This window comes from Salvelinus namaycush, unplaced genomic scaffold (assembly GCF_016432855.1).
Source record: "Salvelinus namaycush isolate Seneca unplaced genomic scaffold, SaNama_1.0 Scaffold110, whole genome shotgun sequence".
NCBI lineage: Eukaryota > Metazoa > Chordata > Actinopteri > Salmoniformes > Salmonidae > Salvelinus > Salvelinus namaycush.
The window spans coordinates 106,293-124,341 of record NW_024057787.1 but is presented as its reverse complement, the minus strand read 5'-3'; the positions used below and the strand labels follow the sequence as shown (position 1 = coordinate 124,341).

Genomic DNA, 18,049 nt, shown 5'->3' with positions numbered 1-18,049 from the left:
TGATAGATACACTAGTTCTTAATGCAATCGCCGTGTTAGAATTCTAAAAATAACTTCAGTACGACATGCAGCTTACGTTATGGCGAGAGAGCGCCCAAAATCTGGGCGCGAACTAATAGTACACATGTTCGACAGATATATGAAATAACATCATAAATGGGTCCTACTTTTGATGATCTTCCATCAGAATCTTGCACAAGTGGTCCTTTGTCCAGAACAATCGTTGTTTGGTTTTAGAATGTCCTTTTTCCCTCTCGATTTAGCAAGCAAAACTAGCCAAGTGGCGCTAAGCTCTACTTCGTGAACAAACGCAGTGAACGGAACATAGTAGCCATCTATAACAACAGCTTTTCAGAAAAAAAAAGGAAGTCCTTTCCGCGTCTTCCTGAACAATGGAAATTGGGGTCCTGTCATTCCAAGCGCTCTCTTTTGACCATAGAAAGAGCTAGAGACCCCATTTCACCTCTCACAGCCTATTGACATCTAGTGGAAGGCGTATGAAGTGCATGTATACTAATAGATTTCAAGCAAAAGATTAGGTAGGCCCTGGAACAGAGCCTCGATTTCATATTTTTCACTTTCTGACAGGAAGTTTGCTGCAAAATGAGTTCTGTTTTACTCACAGATATAATTAAAACGGTTTTAGAAACTAGAGAGTGTTTTCTATCCAATAGTAATAATAATATGCATATTGTATGATCTAGAATAGAGTACGAGGCAGTTTAATTTGGGCACGATTTTTTCCAAAGTGAAAATAGCGCCCCCCTATTGACAAGAAGTTTTAATAGTCTATTGACACATTCCTACTGAATCCTGAATCCTACTACAAAAATTCCCAATTTCGGCTGCTTTGCAATCCACAGCATCAGCCTATGTTGGCCTTCCACATCTGGGTGGAAAGTGTGTCTCAGCTAAAAACTAATATGACCCCGCTATGGAAAGGGGAGACTCTCACAAACACAATGGTGCTCTACGACTCCCACAAGTCTCGTGTGACTCATCTGAGGGTAACCTATACAAATGAATAGAAGTGTGGAGATATATATAGATATTAAACCATCTGAGGGTAACCCATACAAATGAATGGAAGTGTGGAGATATATATAGATATTAAATCTTCATCTGAAGGTAACACATACAAATGAATGGAAGTATGGACAGGAACAGCATCAGAACCGGGTAATACAAAGACATACAACAATTCATGCTGAAGCGGGGAACAGAGCTGGAAAACAGACAGATATAGGGGAGGTAATGACACAGGTGATTGAGTCCAGGTGAGTCCAATAATCGCTGATGCTCATGAAGAGGGAAGCAGGTGTGCGTAATGATGGTGGCAGGAGTGCGTTGTGCTGGGCAGCCTGGCACCCGCAAGTGCCAGAGAGGGTGAGCGGGAGCAGACGTGACAACTATACACGTTTCTAATTTTGACAGACAGCGGTTTCATTTCAAGCCAAAGTGTACTGTTAACTAGCTAGCTTTATGTCTTAAGCTAAAGTGTATTGTTAGCTACCTAGCTATATGTCTTAAGCTAAAGTGTACTGTTAACTAGCGAGCTATATGTCTTAAGCTAAAGTGTATTGTTAGCTAGCTAGCTATATGTCTTAAGCTAAAGTTTACTGTTAACTAGCTAGCTATATGTCTTAAACTAAAGTGTACTGTTAACTAGCGAGCTATATGTCTTTAGGTAAAGTGTACTGTTAACTAGCTAGCTATATGTCTTAAGCTAAAGTGTACTGTTAACTAGCTAGCTATATGTCTTAAGCTAAAGTGTACTGTTAACTAGCTAGCTATATGTCTTAAGCTAAAGTGTACTGTTAGCTAGCTAGCTATATGTCTTAAGCTAAAGTGTACTGTTAGCTAGCTAGCTATATGTCTTAAGCTAAAGTGTACTGTTAGCTAGCTAGCTATATGTCTTAAGCTAAAGTGTACTGTTAGCTAGCTAGCTACATGTCTAAAGTGTACTGTTAGCTAGCTAGCTACATGTCTAAAGTGTACTGTTAGCTAGCTAGCTACATGTCTAAAGTGTACTGTTAGCTAGCTAGCTACATGTCTTAAGCTAACGTGTAATGTTAACTAGGTAGCTATATGTCTTAAGCTAAAGTGTACAGTTAACTAGCTATATGTCTTAAGCTAAAGTGTACTGTTAGCTAGCTAGCTAAATGTCTTAAACTAAAGTGTACTGTTAGCTAGCTAGCTAAATGTCTTAAACTAAAGTGTACTGTTAGCTAGCTAGCTAAATGTCTTAAGCTAAAGTGTACTGTTACTTAGCTAGCTATATGTCTTAAGCTAAAGTGTACTGTTAGCTAGCTAGCTATATGTCTTAAGCTAAAGTGTACTGTTACCTAGCTAGCTATATGTCTTAAGCTAAAGTGTACTGTTAGCTAGCTAGCTAACGTTAGTTGGCTGGCTCCCTAGCTGACGTTATTAGTCGTTTCCCAGAGCTGTTTGCTGTTCTAGTTAGAATCTAATGTTAGCTAGCTAACATTGAACCTGGTTGGTTAGCTCCTAACACTGTGTCATTGTTGGCAATTTGTTAATTGTTGTTTAACTAGCTAACGTTAGCTGGCTGGCTCATGATCTAATGTTACAGGATGTATGTACAACACCCGTTGATTAAGACAGGTGTCAGTAAACGTCGGCAAAAAAAGCGTAATGAAATTGTTGCCAGCAGATCTGGTAGGCTGTTTTCATGTTATCTAGAGGTAAACAAATCATCGGCCAGAGTGTTAAGTGTGTGCTCCGAGAGCGAAATGAGAGGGCTACAGCTTAAGAGAGTGTGAACGATGCTGAATGGGTGTAGACAAAGAGCTCTTCACTAGATACCAAATCATAGATACCAGATTTTCTCAAAAGTGAGTTTACAAGTTGATCAGCTTACAAAGCAGAATCACTTTCCCATTGTTCCTCAACTGTAGTGTATGATCCACCATTTTGTAGCTCTACTTTTATCCAATGTAAAAAACAACATTTCAAAACCGAATCCAGGTGGTGAGTCACATATCTCATTGATATAGGACAGAAACTTCAAAACATTATTCCTTATTTTACATTTTTTGACAGTTTTTTTTGCCATTTATGAATGTGGTATTCAATGTGTTTCTATGGGTTATAGTAGTAAAGGCCAAATGTAATACTTCATCAAATAATTGTTACTGTTATTCGTTACAGTCATTGACAGCAGAGAACTGGAAGGAAAGGCGACCAAAGGAGGAATAGGCTTTGGGAGTGAGCGGTGAAATATACCTGCAGGAGCGCGTACTACGGGTGGGTGCTGCTATGGTGACCAGTGAGCTGAGAAAAGGCAGGACTTTACCTAGCAAAGATTATAGATGACCTGGAGCCAGTGGGTTTGGGGACAAATATAAAGCGAGGGCCAGCCAACGAGAGCATACAGATCGCGGTGGTGGGTATTATATGGGGCTTTGGTGACAAAACAGATGGTACTGTGAAATACTGCATGCAATTTGCTGAGTAGAGTGTTGGAGGCTATTTTATGAATGACATCGCCAAAGTCAAGGATCGGTAGGATATTCAGTTTTACGAGGGTATGGTTGGCTGCATGAGTGCAGGATGCTTTGTTGCGAAATAGAAAGCCAATTCTAGGTTTAATTTTGGATTGGAGATGCTTATTGTGAGTCTGGAAGGAGAGTTTACAGTCTAACCAGACACCTAGGTGTTTGTAATTGTCCACATATTCTAAGCCAGAACAATACAGAGTAGATGCTGGACGGGCGGCAAGGTGCTGGCAGCAATCGGTTGAAGAGCATGCATTTAGTTTTACTTCCAGTGAAGAGCAGTTGGAGGCCACGGAAGGAGAAATGTATGGCATTGAAGCTCGTCTGGATGTTAGTTAACACAGTGTCCAAAGAAGGGCCAGAAGTTTACAGAATGGTGTTGTCTGCGTAGAGGTGGATCGGAGACTCACCAGCAGCAAGAGCGACATCATTGATGTATACAGAGAAGAGAGTTGGCTCAAGAATTGAACCCTTTTGCACCCCAATAGAGACTGCCAGAGGTCCGGACAACAGGCACTCTGATTTGACACACTGAACTCTATCAGAGAAGTAGTTGGTGAACCAGGCGAGGCAATCATTTGAGAAACCAAGGCTGTTGAGTCTACCGATGAGGATGTGGTGATTGACAGAGTCGAAAGCCTTGTCCATGTCAATGAATACGGCTGCACAGTATTGTTTCTTATCAATGGCGGTTATGATATAATTTAGGACCTTGAGCGTGGCTGAGGTGCACCCATGACCAGCTCTGAAACCAGATTGCATAGCGGAGAAGGTACGGTGGGATTCGAAATGGTCGGTAATCTGTTTGTTAACTTGGCTTTCGAAGACCTTAGAAAGACAGGGTTGGATAGATATAGGTTTGTATCAGTTTGGGTCAAGAGTTTCCCCCCTTTGAAGAGCGGGATGACCGCAGCTGCTTTTCCAATCTTTGGGAATCTCAGACAACACAAAAGAGAGGTTGAACAGGCTAGTAATAGGGGTTGCAACAATTTCGGCAGATCATTTTAGAAAGAAAGGGTCCAGATTGTCTAGCCCGGCTGATTTGTAGGGGTCCAGTTTTGCAGCTCTTTCAGAACATCAGCTGACTGGATTTGGTAGAAGGAAAAATGGGGAAGGTTTGGGCGAGTTGCTGTGGGGGCTGCAGTGCTGTTTTCTATTGTAATGGATTCATCAGTGGTGACAGAGTTTCCTATCCTCAGTGCAGTGGGCAGCTGGGAGGAGGTGCTCTTATTCTCCATGGACTTTACAGTGTCCCAGAACTTTTTACTTACTTACTTTATTGTCCCCATAGGGACATTTTGTTGCAGTGTCATGTACACATTTAAAGTGGCGTTAAATACAAAACAAGATTGACAATACAACTTTCAATAACAGTGACGCACCAATAAATAAAATAAAATTTAAAATTTAAAAAAGAAGAAAAGACTAGCCTGCTGGCCTTACGGGGTCAATGGGAACATTTGCCCGAGCTATTTAAGAGGGATATCACACCTGGCACAAATGATTGTCTCGTTCTATTTTTCCTGCTGAGGGGTGCCCTATACCTGCGCCCAGAGGGGAGTAATTCAAAGTCCAGGTACAGGGGGTGACTTGGGTCTAAAATGATTTTGTGAGCCTTACGGAGGACCCTGACCTTAAAAATCTCATCCAGGCCTGTCTGTTTGACTCCAAGTACCTTGCTTGCTGTGGTAGTAATCCTTCTCAGCATGTTTCTCTGACTGACAGTGGCATTGCCAAACCAACAAACAATACAAAAAGTTAAAATACTCTCAATAAAGGATTTGTAAAACAGAGTCAATATAGTAAAGTCTATATTAAAAGAACGTACAGAAAGTACAGTCTCTGTTGGCTCTTTTTGTAGATCTGGTCTGTACATTTACTCCACTGAAGCTTACTGTCCAAAAAGACACCCAGATATTTATATTCCTCTACAATTTCTATGTTCTGACCTCTGATAGATGTTGCAGAGGTAGGTGTTGTACGCTTCCTGAAGTCTATGCACATCTCTTTGGTCTTGTTGGTATTGAGGACCAAGTGTGATTCCTCACACCACTCTACAAAGTCATCTAGGACCGGGCCATGATGTTCCTCGCCATCATGCAACAGGCTGATCAAGGCAGTGTCATCAGCGAACTTAACGAGGTGTCTGTCAGTATGGGAACTAGTACAACTATTAGTGTACAAGATGTACAGAAGTGGGGACAAAACACATCCCTGGGGAGAGCCTGTATTGGTATTGCGTATATCCGACACATGGGGACCTATTTTGACTCGCTGTGAGCGTTGGCTCAGGAAGTCCAACAGCCACAAAAGCAGCCCCCCATCTAAGGAAAAGTCCCGAATGATTCTCTGTGCCAGAATGTAGGGCTGGATTGTGTTGAAGGCAGAAGAAAAGTCAACAAACAGAACCCTGACATGGGATTTGGTACCTTCTAGATGTCTATAGACCATGTTAAGGAGGGTAAGAATGGCATCATCAACTCCTCTGCTGGTCTGATAGGCAAACTGAAATGGGTCGAGGAGCTTCTGGGTGACACTGAGAATATGACTTTTCACAATTTTCTCAAGGCATTTCATAACTAAGAATGTCAAAGCGACAGGGTGATAGTCATTCAGCACAGAGGGATTCGATACTTTAGGAATTGGTATAATTATTGATTTTTTCCACAATACTGGAACGTGTTGCTGGTTGAGTGAGGATTGGAAAATGTCTGTAAAAACACCAGCCAGTTGTTCAGCACAGTGCTTTAACACATGCCCACTTATTTTGTCTGGGCCTGGGCTTTTGTATGTGTTACATCCCCTGAACAACTTTAGAACATCAGACTGTTGAACAACAACTCTCTCAAACATTTGTAATGATGCTTCCATTTGTTTTACCTCCGACACGAAGTTGTCTGATTCAAATCTTGAGAAGAAAACATTCAGTTCATTAGCCATGTTCTGGCCCTCATATCCCCCAAGGTCAGCACTGGTTTTTCCCCTGCCTATATGGGGGGCGCTAGCCATGGATTTAATCCCTTGCCAGGCCACCCTTGCGTTTCCTGAGGAGAGGGTCCTCTCCACCCTTTGCTTGTATGCCTCCTTGTCCACCAGTATCTGTCTTTTTATCTCACGTTGTACATCTCTTAAAGCCTGTCTATCACCCCCAGCATAAACTGCCTTCTTCCTATCAAGTAGTGATTTTAGATGTTTTGATACCCAAGGCTTATTGTTAGGGAAGATTTTACAGGTCTTAGTAGGCACAACTGACTCAACACAGAAGTTTACATAGTCTGAAATAACCTCTGTGAGTTCATCCAGATCAGAGCTGCTGTCCTCAAATACCTCCCACATTGTACAGTCAAAACACCCCTGGAGACAAGTGATACTGTTGTCATTCCAGATCTGGACAGTTTTAACTGTGGGTTTCTCCCTCTCCAGGAGGCGACAGTAAGTTGGCCTGAGGTAGACCACATTGTGGTCTGATGTCCCCAGAGGAGGTCTGGTGGTGGCAGAGAACGCCTTTGGTATTGTCCCATAGCACAAATCAAGAGTCCTATTTTTCCTAGTGTGACATTTCACATACTGATGGTATGTGCGCAGGACTTTGCGCAAGGTACAGTTGTTAAAATCCCCTAAAATAAATTTGGGTGCGTCGGGGGAGATGGATTCCAGTTTCTGTGACAGATTATAAATAATCTCTGATGCCTTTGTTATATTAGCTTTTGGTTGAATGTACACAACGGTAACAAACAATTGGGGGAACTCACAGGGCAGATAGTAAGGTCGCAGTGACACAGAAAGCAGTTCAATGTCGGGGGTACAGAGTCGCTCTCTTACCAGGATCGATTTACACCACTGGTCCCTGACAAGCGGGCAGACGCCCCCGCCGTGAAGTTTCCCTGTGACTGTCAGATCGCGGTCCGCTCTGACCAGGGTGAAGCCGGCCGGCTCCACTTCTCTGTCCGGGACTCTGTCATCCAGCCAAGTCTCAGTAAATGCCAGCAAACAGGCCTCCCGGTATTCGTGTTGGAAGCGCAGATTCGCTGACAACTCATCCGCTTTCCCCCTCAGTGACTGGGCATTAATCAGCAAGGTGGTGGGTAAGGGAGGTTTGTTCTTAATTTTTTTAAGTCGTTGTCTGATTCCCCCGCGTTTTCCACGTTTGCATTTGGGTTTGTAATCCACTCGCAGACAATCAGGTATTAGATGGGCCATTGGGATATCCATCGCGTTCGTATTTGAGTTGCATTGTAGTAAAAACTCCCTGCTGTATTGGATTCCGCTGCCAGCAGCGTTTTCATTATTTAGTCCGTTCGTAGCGGGTATGTACACGATCAACAAGATCAGTCCAACACCCCACCACTGGAAATCCATGGTTGGCAGAATGTTTGTAAACTAAGTGTACAAATTAAAAACATAAAATAACGCCACTAAGTGTACAAATTAAAAACATAACATTAAAAACATAAGATAACGCCACACACACTGCAGGTCGCAACAGAGCCGCGCCCCATCTACCTCCTTTTTGGTGAGGAAGGCACTTTTAAAGAATAGCCAGGCATCCTCTACTGACGGGATGAGGTCAATATCCTTCCAGGATACAGAGCGTTTGACAGTGATGAGGGGTGCTCGTTTGACCGCAGACTCATTACGGATGCAGGCAATGAGGCAGTGATCGCTGAGATCTTGATTGAAAACAGCAGAGGTGTATTTGGAGGGCAAGTTCGTTAGGATTATATCTATGAAATCATCAACATCTATTGATCACATCTTTACTAATGCTGCAGAAATGTACAGTGTCCCAGAACTGTTTTGAGTTTGTGTTGCAGGAAGCAAATTTCTGCTTGAAAAAGCTAGCCTTGGCTTTTCTAACTGCCTGTGTATATTGGTTTCTAACTTCCCTGAAAAGTTACATATCACGGGGGCTGTTCGATGCTAATGCAGAACACCACAGGAAGTTTTTGTGTTGGATAAGGGCAGTCAGGTCTGGAGAGAAACAAGGGCTATTTTTTTATTTTTTTATTTTTATTTATCTGTTATTTTACCAGGTAAGTTGACTGAGAACATGTTCTCATTTGCAGCAACGACCTGGGGAATAGTTACAGGGGAGAGGAGGGGGATGAATGAGCCAATTGTAAACTGGGGATTATTAGGTGACCGTGATGGTTGAGGGCCAGATTGGGAATTTAGCCAGGACACCGGGGTTAACACCCCTACTCTTACGATAAGTGCCATGGGATCTTTAATGACCTCAGAGAGTCAGGACACCCGTTTAACATCCCATCCGAAAGACGGCACCCTACACAGAGCAGTGTCCCCAATCACTGCCCTGGGGCATTGGGATCTTTGTTTAGACCAGAGGAAAGAGTGCCTCCTACTGGGCCTCCAACACCACTTCCAGCAGCATCTGGTCTCCCATCCAGGGACTGACCAGGACCAACCCTGCTTAGCTTCAGAAGCAAGCCAGCAGTGGTATGCAGGGTGGTATGCTGCTGGCGATTGAAAGATTAGTGGAATCTGTGTGGGTAGCTGGACAGGTAGGATGACTGACAGTGAAGGTGAACAGGTGGTCACGTGTCAGGTGACAGAGGAATGGATGAGACTGAGGCAGGAATTCCTTTAACCATAAAGTGGTATATTTACTGAGTAGTCTGTGCTGCAAAACAAAGGAAACAAAATAACATGTATCCGATCAAATTCATAATCACAAAAGATCATATCATAACAATCATTCATGATTAACATAATTAGGGAATTCAACAATCCATATCATTAAGAAGTCAATAGTAATCATCCATGAGTCATTTAGGCTCATAACTATTTATCATTAATCATGAAACAGACAGTGAATGGTAATTCAATCTATAATCCCCATTAGTTTGACATCAAAGTCGATCAGTTAGCAAACAATGACGTTTCTCATTGTTTCTCATTTCACCATTTCAATTGTCTTCATGTTTGCATGTAATGAATTTAATTACATATTAACCATATCGATTGCATAATTGGCCTATGAGGAACCGTATGGCCGCGATCATTGACAATTCACATTACACCATATGTTTGAGGCGTGCGCTCCAAGCCCCGCTCCACGGTAATAACTATAAACAATAACTGATGGCCCACTCTCCCAATCGCAACAGATAGTTCAGATGAAAGGTAACAGAGTCGGTGGACTTACGTGGATTCATGGACGCACAGAACTTCTGGAGCAGACGGAGTTAAGGAAGAGAAAGCAGCGAGATCAGGCGATGGCGTTTTCCTCCTTTTATGGGGATGAGATCTGTCGGTCATTGCCACCTGACCTAATTAAAGCTCCCCTGGCCCAGCTGAGTGGGTGGCCATGATTTAAAGGATTATTCCACCAACTCCATGGGCCTTTCCTACAGCCACCCTGGAAATTTGTTAAATTCCACACTCCTCAAAAAGGCTCATTGCTCCCCGTCCTCCGTCATCTCAGGGAGAGGAATTAGTCGAGCAACTGGCCGGATATATGTCCGGTTCTGTACCTAGATCTCCACTGATCTAACGCGACCATCGGTGCCAGGCATGGTCTTAGTGATACGTCCCACCGGCCAGGAGGCTCGAGGCAGCTGAGGGTCCACCATCGTTACTACTTGGCCAGTTTCCAGGCTGTCCATTTCTCTCCGCCATTTCCCTCTGTGCTGTAGGCTTGGTAGGTAATCCCGAATGAATCGGGCCCAGAAATGGTCAGCCAAGATCTGGCTGTGTTGCCACCGGCGTCTGCCAACGATGGTTGGTATCAGCATACATGGCTTGAGGAAGTGACCCATCTCTGCGTCCCATCAAGAGCATATTCGATGTAACCGGATCGGGATCAGCGATGTCTGCAGAGAGGGCTTGGAGTTCAATATCCCTTCCACCTCTTTCAGGACAGTCCGCAAGACAATTTCAGTGACAGTTTGGTCCCCCAGGACGACTCGTAAGGCCATCTTTACAGATTTGATCTCTCGCTCCCATGTTCCTCCAAAATGAGTAGCTCCTGGAGGGTTGAATTTGAATAACATTAGCTGATCCTGGAGGCTGGGTTCCATGGCCTGGAAGGCTTCCTCCAACCTGGCTTCTCCTGCCTTGAAGTTTGTGCCTCTATCAGCCAGGATCTCGTAGGGTTTCCCCTGTCGGGAGATAAACTGCCGTAGGGCCATGAGGAAAGCTTCAGTATCCAAACTCTCCAGTAGGTCCAGGTGGACACACCTAGTTGTCAAACACTTGAATAGAATGCCCCAGCGCTTTTCCACTCGATGACCTAGCTTGATCGTCAAGGGGCCAAAGCAATCTACTCCTGTTGACCAGAAGGGTGGTTTGAGGAGGCGCAGGGGGTAAATCTGCCATTTTGGGCACAGTGGCTCCGGCCAGCCATCTCTGACATTCTACGCAAGCGTATTGGTGCTTACGAATGGCTCCTCGTCCTCCAAGTATCCAGTACTTCCGCCTCATCTCCCCATAGACCCTCTCTGGCCCTGGGTGAAGAAGCTTTTCATCATAACTCTTGATGAGGAGCCTGGTAATAGGGTGTCTGTAGTCAAGGACAATTGGGTGGATAGCATCGGGGTCCAAAACTCGGGGTCCTCAGTCCGACTCTGATCACTCCAAGGATTTGATCATATTCTGGCGAGAGAGAGAAGACGGCTCTCCTTAGCAACTTCCCTACCAGCTTTCAGAGCTTTTAGCTCCTCAGGGAAGCTAACTGCTTGTGCATGCTGGAGGAGTAGTGTCTCTGCCGCGAGGGAGGTGGGTATAGAAGCCACCCCATCTGAGGTCTGCTTTGTGGCGGCGATCAGATCCGGCAGTGTTTGGGATTGTGCAAGGTCAGGGAGAGCTGTTGTTGGTTCCATAGAGATTCTGTAGCATTGGGCGGACTTCGTTAAAATCTTGTTAACTTCACTAGGGTAGGGGGCAGCATTCGGAATTTTGGATGAAATGCATGCACAAATTAAACTGCCTGCTTCTCGGGCCCAGAAGATATGATATGCATATAACTGGTAGATTTGGATAGAAAACACTCTAAAGTTGCCAAAACTGTTAAAATAGTGTCTGTGAGTATAACAGAACTGATTTGGCAGGCGAAAACCTGAGAAAAATCCATTCAGGAAGTAATTATTTTTTGGTTTTGTAGTTTTCTATTCAATGCCATTACAGTATCCATTGACTTAAGACTCAAATTGCAGTTTCTATGCCTTCCACTAGATGTCAACAGTCTTTAGAAATTGTTTCAGTCTTGTATCCTGAAAAATGAAAAAGTAAGAGCAGTCTGAATGAGTGTCACAGAGCTTTTTCATGTGCGCGACCGAGAGTGCGTTTCTTGTTTACCTTTTAAATTGACGACGTTATTGTCCGGTTGAAATATTATTGATTATTTAGGCTAAAAACAACCTGAGGTTTGAATATAAACATCGTTTGACATGTTTCTATGAACTTTACGGATACAATTTGGATTTTTTTGTCTTCCTGTTTTTACAAAGGTTTAAAGATGAACTTCTTGTGAATCGAACCACGGTGTCAGATTAAAAAAAATGCTTTACAGCGAAAGCATACTTTAGGATTATTTGAGAACAAAGCCCACTAGACAAAACATTACAAACAGTAGCCAGCCAAGTAGAACAGTTACACATGTCAGAAGTAGAGATAAAATGAATCCCTTACCTTTGATGATCTTAATATGGTTGCACTCAGCAGACATTAATTTACTCAATAAATGTTCATTTTGTTTGATAAAGTCTCTATATATCCCCCAAAAAACTTTTTGTTCTTCAGTAATCCACAGGCTCAAACGCAGTCAAATAAGTTTTGTTTTCTGAATTTTTATAATGAGTATTTCTGTATTTGAATTTGGCGCCCAGCAGTTTCACTGGCTGTTGAAGAGGTGGGAAGCTACCATCTCACGTTCCCAAGAGAGGTTAAACTAACTGCACTGTCCAATTTACAGTAGCTATTCCAGTGAAATTCTATTGTTTGAGGAGAGTGCACCATTTTGAACATGAAAAGTTAGGCAAATTAGGCACATTTGGGCAGTCTTGATACAAAATGTTGAACAGACATGCAATGGTTCATTGGATCAGTCTATAACTTTGCACATACACGTATGCCATCTTGTGGCCAAAATCTAAATTACACCATGGCTAGAATAATACATTATGGACTTTCATATTTACTATTTTCTACATTGTAGAATAATAGTGAAGACATCAAAACTATGAAACAACACATATGGAATCATGTAGTAACCAAAAAAGTGTTAAACATATCAAAATATATTTTAAATTTGAGGTTCTTCAAAGTATCCACCCTTTTGTTCCACCTGGAAAAAAGTAACACCTATCTGAGAATACTTTTCATTGACTACAGCTCAGCATTCAATACCATGGTGCCCACAAAGCTCATCACTAAGCTAAGGATCCTGGGACTAAATAATTGACTATAGCTCAGCATTCAATGCCATAGTGCCCACAAAGCTCATCACTAAGCTAAGAATCCTGGGACTAAATACCTCCCTCTGCACCTGGATCCTGGACTTCCTGATGGGCCGCCCCAGGTGGTAAGGGTAGGCAACAACACATCTGCCATGCTGATCCTCAACACTGGGGCCCCTCAGGATTGGGTGCTTAGTCCCCTACTGTACTCCCTGTTCACCCACAACTGTGTGGCCAAGCACGACCCCAACACCACAACGGTGGTAGGCCTGATCACTGATAACTATGAGACAGCCTATAGGGAGGAGGTCAGAGACCTGGCAGTGTGGTGCCAGGACAACAACCTCTCCCTCAATGTGACCAAGACAAATGAGCTGATCGTGGACTATGAGAAAAGGAGGACCGAACAGGCCCCCATTAACATCGATGGGGCTGAAGTGGAGTGGGTCGAGAGTTTCAAGTTCCATGGTATCCACATCATCTACAAACTATCATGGTGCAAACACACCAAGACAGTTGTGAATAGGGCACGACAACACCTTTTCCCCCTCAGGAGACTGAAAAGATTTGTCATGGGTCCCCAGATCCTCAAACAAGTTCTACAGCTGCATCATCGAGAGCGTCCTATCCGGTTTCATCACTGCCTGGTAATCCAACTGCTCGGCATCCGACCGTAAGGCCCACAGAGGGTAGTGCGTATGGCCCAGTACATCACTGGGGCCAAACGTCCTGACATCCAGGACCTATATAATAGGCGGTGTCAGAGGACGGCCCAAAAAATTGTTAAAGACTCCAGTCACCCAAGTCATAGACTGTTCTCTCTGCTACCGTATGGCAAGCGGTACCGGAGCGCCAAGTCTAGGAAGAAAAGGCTCCTTGACAGCATCTACCTCCAACAAAAGTTAACCTTTCATTGCTACCCATCCCGGATCATCAAAAAAGCTGACTAGCATAGCCTAGCCTAACGCGACAGGGATATCATATAATATAATTTTCATGAAATCACAAGTCCAATACAGCAAATGAAAGATAAACATCTTGTGAATCTAGCCATCATTTCCGATTTTAAAAATGTTTTACAGCGAAAACACAATATGTATTTCTATTAGCTAACCACCATCAACCGCATATTTTCCCAAAAAATTTACCGCATAGGTAGCTATCACAAAACCGACCAAATAGAGATATAATTAGTCACTAACGAAGAAACAACTTCATCAGATGACAGTCTTATAACATGTTATACAATAAATATGTTTTGTTCGAAAATGTGCATATTTGAGGTATAAATCATAGTTTTACATTGCAGCTACCATCAAAAATATCACCAAAGCAGCCAGCCAATAAATACAGAGAGCAACGTGAAATACCTAAATACTCATCATAAAACATTTATGAAAAATACATGGTGTACAGCAAATGAAAGATAAACATCCTGTGAATCCAGCCAATATTTCTGATTTTTTAAGTGTTTTACAGCAAAAACACAATATAGCATTATAATAGCTTACTACAATAGCCTACCACACTACCGCATTCATTCATCAAGGCACGTTAGCGATAGCAATAGGCACGTTAGCGTTAGCGAATAAACCAGCAAAAGATATTAAATTTCACTAACCTTCATAAACCTTCCTCAGATGACAGTCCTATAACATCAGGTTATACATACACTTGTGTTTTGTTCGAAAATGTGCATATTTAGAGCTGAAATCCGTGGTTATACAACGTAGCATAACGTAGCATAACGTGCTAACGTAGCATCTTTTTCCCAGAATGTGTAGATATTTCTATTAGACTCTCACCTATTCTGACCAAATAGCTATTCATAAACATTACAAAAAAATACATGTTGTATAGGAAACGATAGATCCATTAGTTCTTAATGCAATCGCAGTGTTAGAATTCTAAAAATATCTTCATTACGACATAAGACTTACAAAATATGACTAAACATTTTCCACAGAAATACGAAATAACATCATAAATGGTTCTTACTTTTGCTGAGCTTCCATCAGAATCTTGTACAAGGAGTCCTTTGTCCAGAATAAATCGTTGTTTGGTTTTAAAATGTCCTCTTCTCCTGTCGAATTAGCAACCTTAGCTAGCCAAGTGGCGCGAAGATGTCCATCTTCACCTAGCGCAGAGAACGGACAACTCCAAAACTCCCGATAAACGTTGAATAACCTGATAAAACTATAATGAAAAAACATTCTTTACGATGATATTATCACATGTATCAAATAAAATCAAAGCCGGAGATATTAGCCGTCTATACCGAACGCTTTTCAGAAGCCAATGCTGATGTCCTTCCTGCGCCTTGGTAGACAAAGGAAATTGTGGTCACGTCATTCCAAGAGCTCTTGTTCGACCTCAGATCAAGCTAGACACCCCATTCTACCTCCCACTGCCTGTTGACATCTAGTGGAAGGCGTACGAAGTGCATGTATATCCATAGATTTCAAGCAATTGAATAGGAAGGCCCTGGAACAGAGCCTCGATTTCAGATTTTTCACTTCCTGTCAGGAAGTTTGCTGCAAAATGAGTTCTGTTTTACTCACAGATATAATTCAAACGGTTTTAGAAACTTGAGAGTGTTTTCTATCCAATAGCAATAATAATATGCATATTGTACGATCTAGAATAGAGTACGAGGCAGTTTAATTTGGGCACGATTTTTTACAAAGTGGAAACAGCTCCCCCATATTGACAAGAAGTTTAATCAAATGGCCACTAAGACTATTTACCCCCAAGCAATAAGACTGCTGAACAATTAATCAAATGGCCAACCAGACTATTTACCCCCAAGCCATAAGACTGCTGAACAATTAACTTCTACTTGCTACGCATCCCGGATCCGGGAGCACCCCCCACAGTAAAAAAGCTGACTAGCATAGCCTAGCATAGCGTCACAAGTAAATACTAGCATCTAAATATCATTAAATCACAAGTCCAAGACACCAGATGAAAGATACAGATCTTGTGAATCCAGCCATCATTTCTGATTTTTAAAATGTTTTACAGGGAAGACACAATATGTAAATAGATTAGCTAACCACGATAGCAAAAGACACAACTTTTTTTTCCCACCATTTTTTTCCTGCATGGGTAGCTATCACAATTTCGACCAAATAAAGATATATATAGCCACTAACCAAGAAACAACTTCATAAGATGACAGTCTGATAACATATTTATTGTATAGCATATGTTTTTTTAGAAAAATTTGCATATTTCAGGTATAAATCACAGTTCTACATTGCAGCTGCAATCTGAAATAGTGCCGAAGCTGCCAGAATAATTACAGAGACCAACGTCAAATACCTAATTACACATCTTAAAACATTTCTGAAAAATACACAGCTTACAGCAAATGAAAGCCCAACATCTTGTGAATCCAGCCAATATGTAAGTGTTTTACAGCGAAAACACAATATAGCATTATATTAGCTTAGCACAATAGCCAGAAACACAAGCAATTTACCAGCAGCACAGGTTAGCGATCGTAACAATCCAGCAAAAGATATATAATTTTTGACTAACCTTGATATACTTCATCAGATGACAGTCCTGTAACATCATATTACACAATGCATATAGGTTTTGTTCGAAAATGTGCATATTTAGCAGCACAAATCGTGGTTATACAATGTGATCAGTGGCAACAGTTCATGCATTCTGGCCGGCGCCATCTTGGAAAGGCACCTAATCTAATCAATAAATAATCGTAAACTTGACTAAAAAATACAGGTTGGACAGCAATTGAAAGATGCATTAGTTATTAATGCAACCGCTGAGTTAGATTTTTAAAATTAACGTTACTAGACATACAGTGTGCGTTCCAGCCAGACCAGTGCCGCAATAATGGCGGACAAATCCGTTTACATTTTTCCACATAAATACGGAATAACATCATAAATAGCTCTTACTTTTGGACGAGCTTCCATCAGAATCTTGGGCAAGTTGTCCTTTGTCCAAAATAATCGTTGCTTGGTTGTAAAACGTCGTCTTCAACTTCAGAATTAGCAGCTAACAATAGCTACGTGGCACACACATGTCCAAATCCTCAAACGCAATACTACGGAAATTCCGAAAATAACAATATACTCGCATAAACTGATATAACTCGGTTTAAAATAACTTCGTTATGATGTTTCTAACACCTATATCGAATTAAATTACAGATGGAAATATCTAAGGCCGATAACTGAGCGTTTCAAAATGCCATCCTGAGGTCTTGCTTTGCGTAATGACGAACGTCGAAAAGAGAGCTCCCTTCGTTCCTTGGCCTTTTATAAGGTCTGAGATCTACGTAGAAACTCCATTCCAATTCTCATTGGTTACTGACATCCAGGGGAAGGCGGGTGCAGTTCATGTCGACCCATAGGATACATACATGCTTTAAACTGATCTGAGAACAGAGCCTCGTTCCTGTCATGAATTTCGCTGCAGAAAGAGTTCTGGTTCACCCACAGACATAATTCAAACGGTTTTAGAAACTAGAGATTGTTTTCTATCCAATAGTAATAATAATATGCATATTGTACGAGCAAGAATTGAGTATGAGGCAGTTTAATTTGGAGACGATATTTTCCAAAGTGGAAACAGCACCCCCTATATTGAGAAAAGGTTAATCAAATGGCCACTAAGACTATTTACCCCCAAGCCATAAGACTGCTGAACAATTAATCAAATTGCCGACTAAGACTATTTACCCCCCCTTTGTTTTTACACTGCTGCTACTCGCTGTTTATTATTTGTGCATGATCACTTTACAAATTACCTCGACTAACCTGTACCCCAGCACATTGACTTGGTACCCCTTGTATATAGCCTCATTATTGTTATGTCATTTTCTTGTGATACTTTTTGATTCGATTTTTTTATTTAGTAAATATTTTCTTAACTCTATTTCTTGAACTGCATTGTTGGTTAAGGGCCTGTCAGTAAACATTTCATGGTAAGGTCTACAACTGTTGTATTCAGCGCATGTGACAAATAACATTTGATTTGATTTTGCCTTGATGTCAGCTTTGCACACACTTGGCATTCTCTTAACCAGATTCACCTGGAATGCTTTTCACTCTGTGGTCCAACTCATCCCAAACCATCTCA

The 18,049-nt window shown here is 42.0% G+C and overlaps 1 protein-coding gene across 1 annotated transcript in view; it reads right to left on the bottom strand.

Annotated features, from left to right (window-relative positions):
• The window catches only part of LOC120035736, a 106,010-nt gene extending 98,280 nt beyond the window's left edge, over window positions 1-7,730 (bottom strand). Inside the window, exon 1 of the mRNA XM_038982297.1 lies at window positions 7,341-7,730. Coding sequence (XP_038838225.1) covers window positions 7,341-7,730 — 390 coding nt within the window. The remainder of the gene's footprint in view (window positions 1-7,340) is intronic.
• Window positions 7,731-18,049: the final 10,319 nt, after the last annotated feature.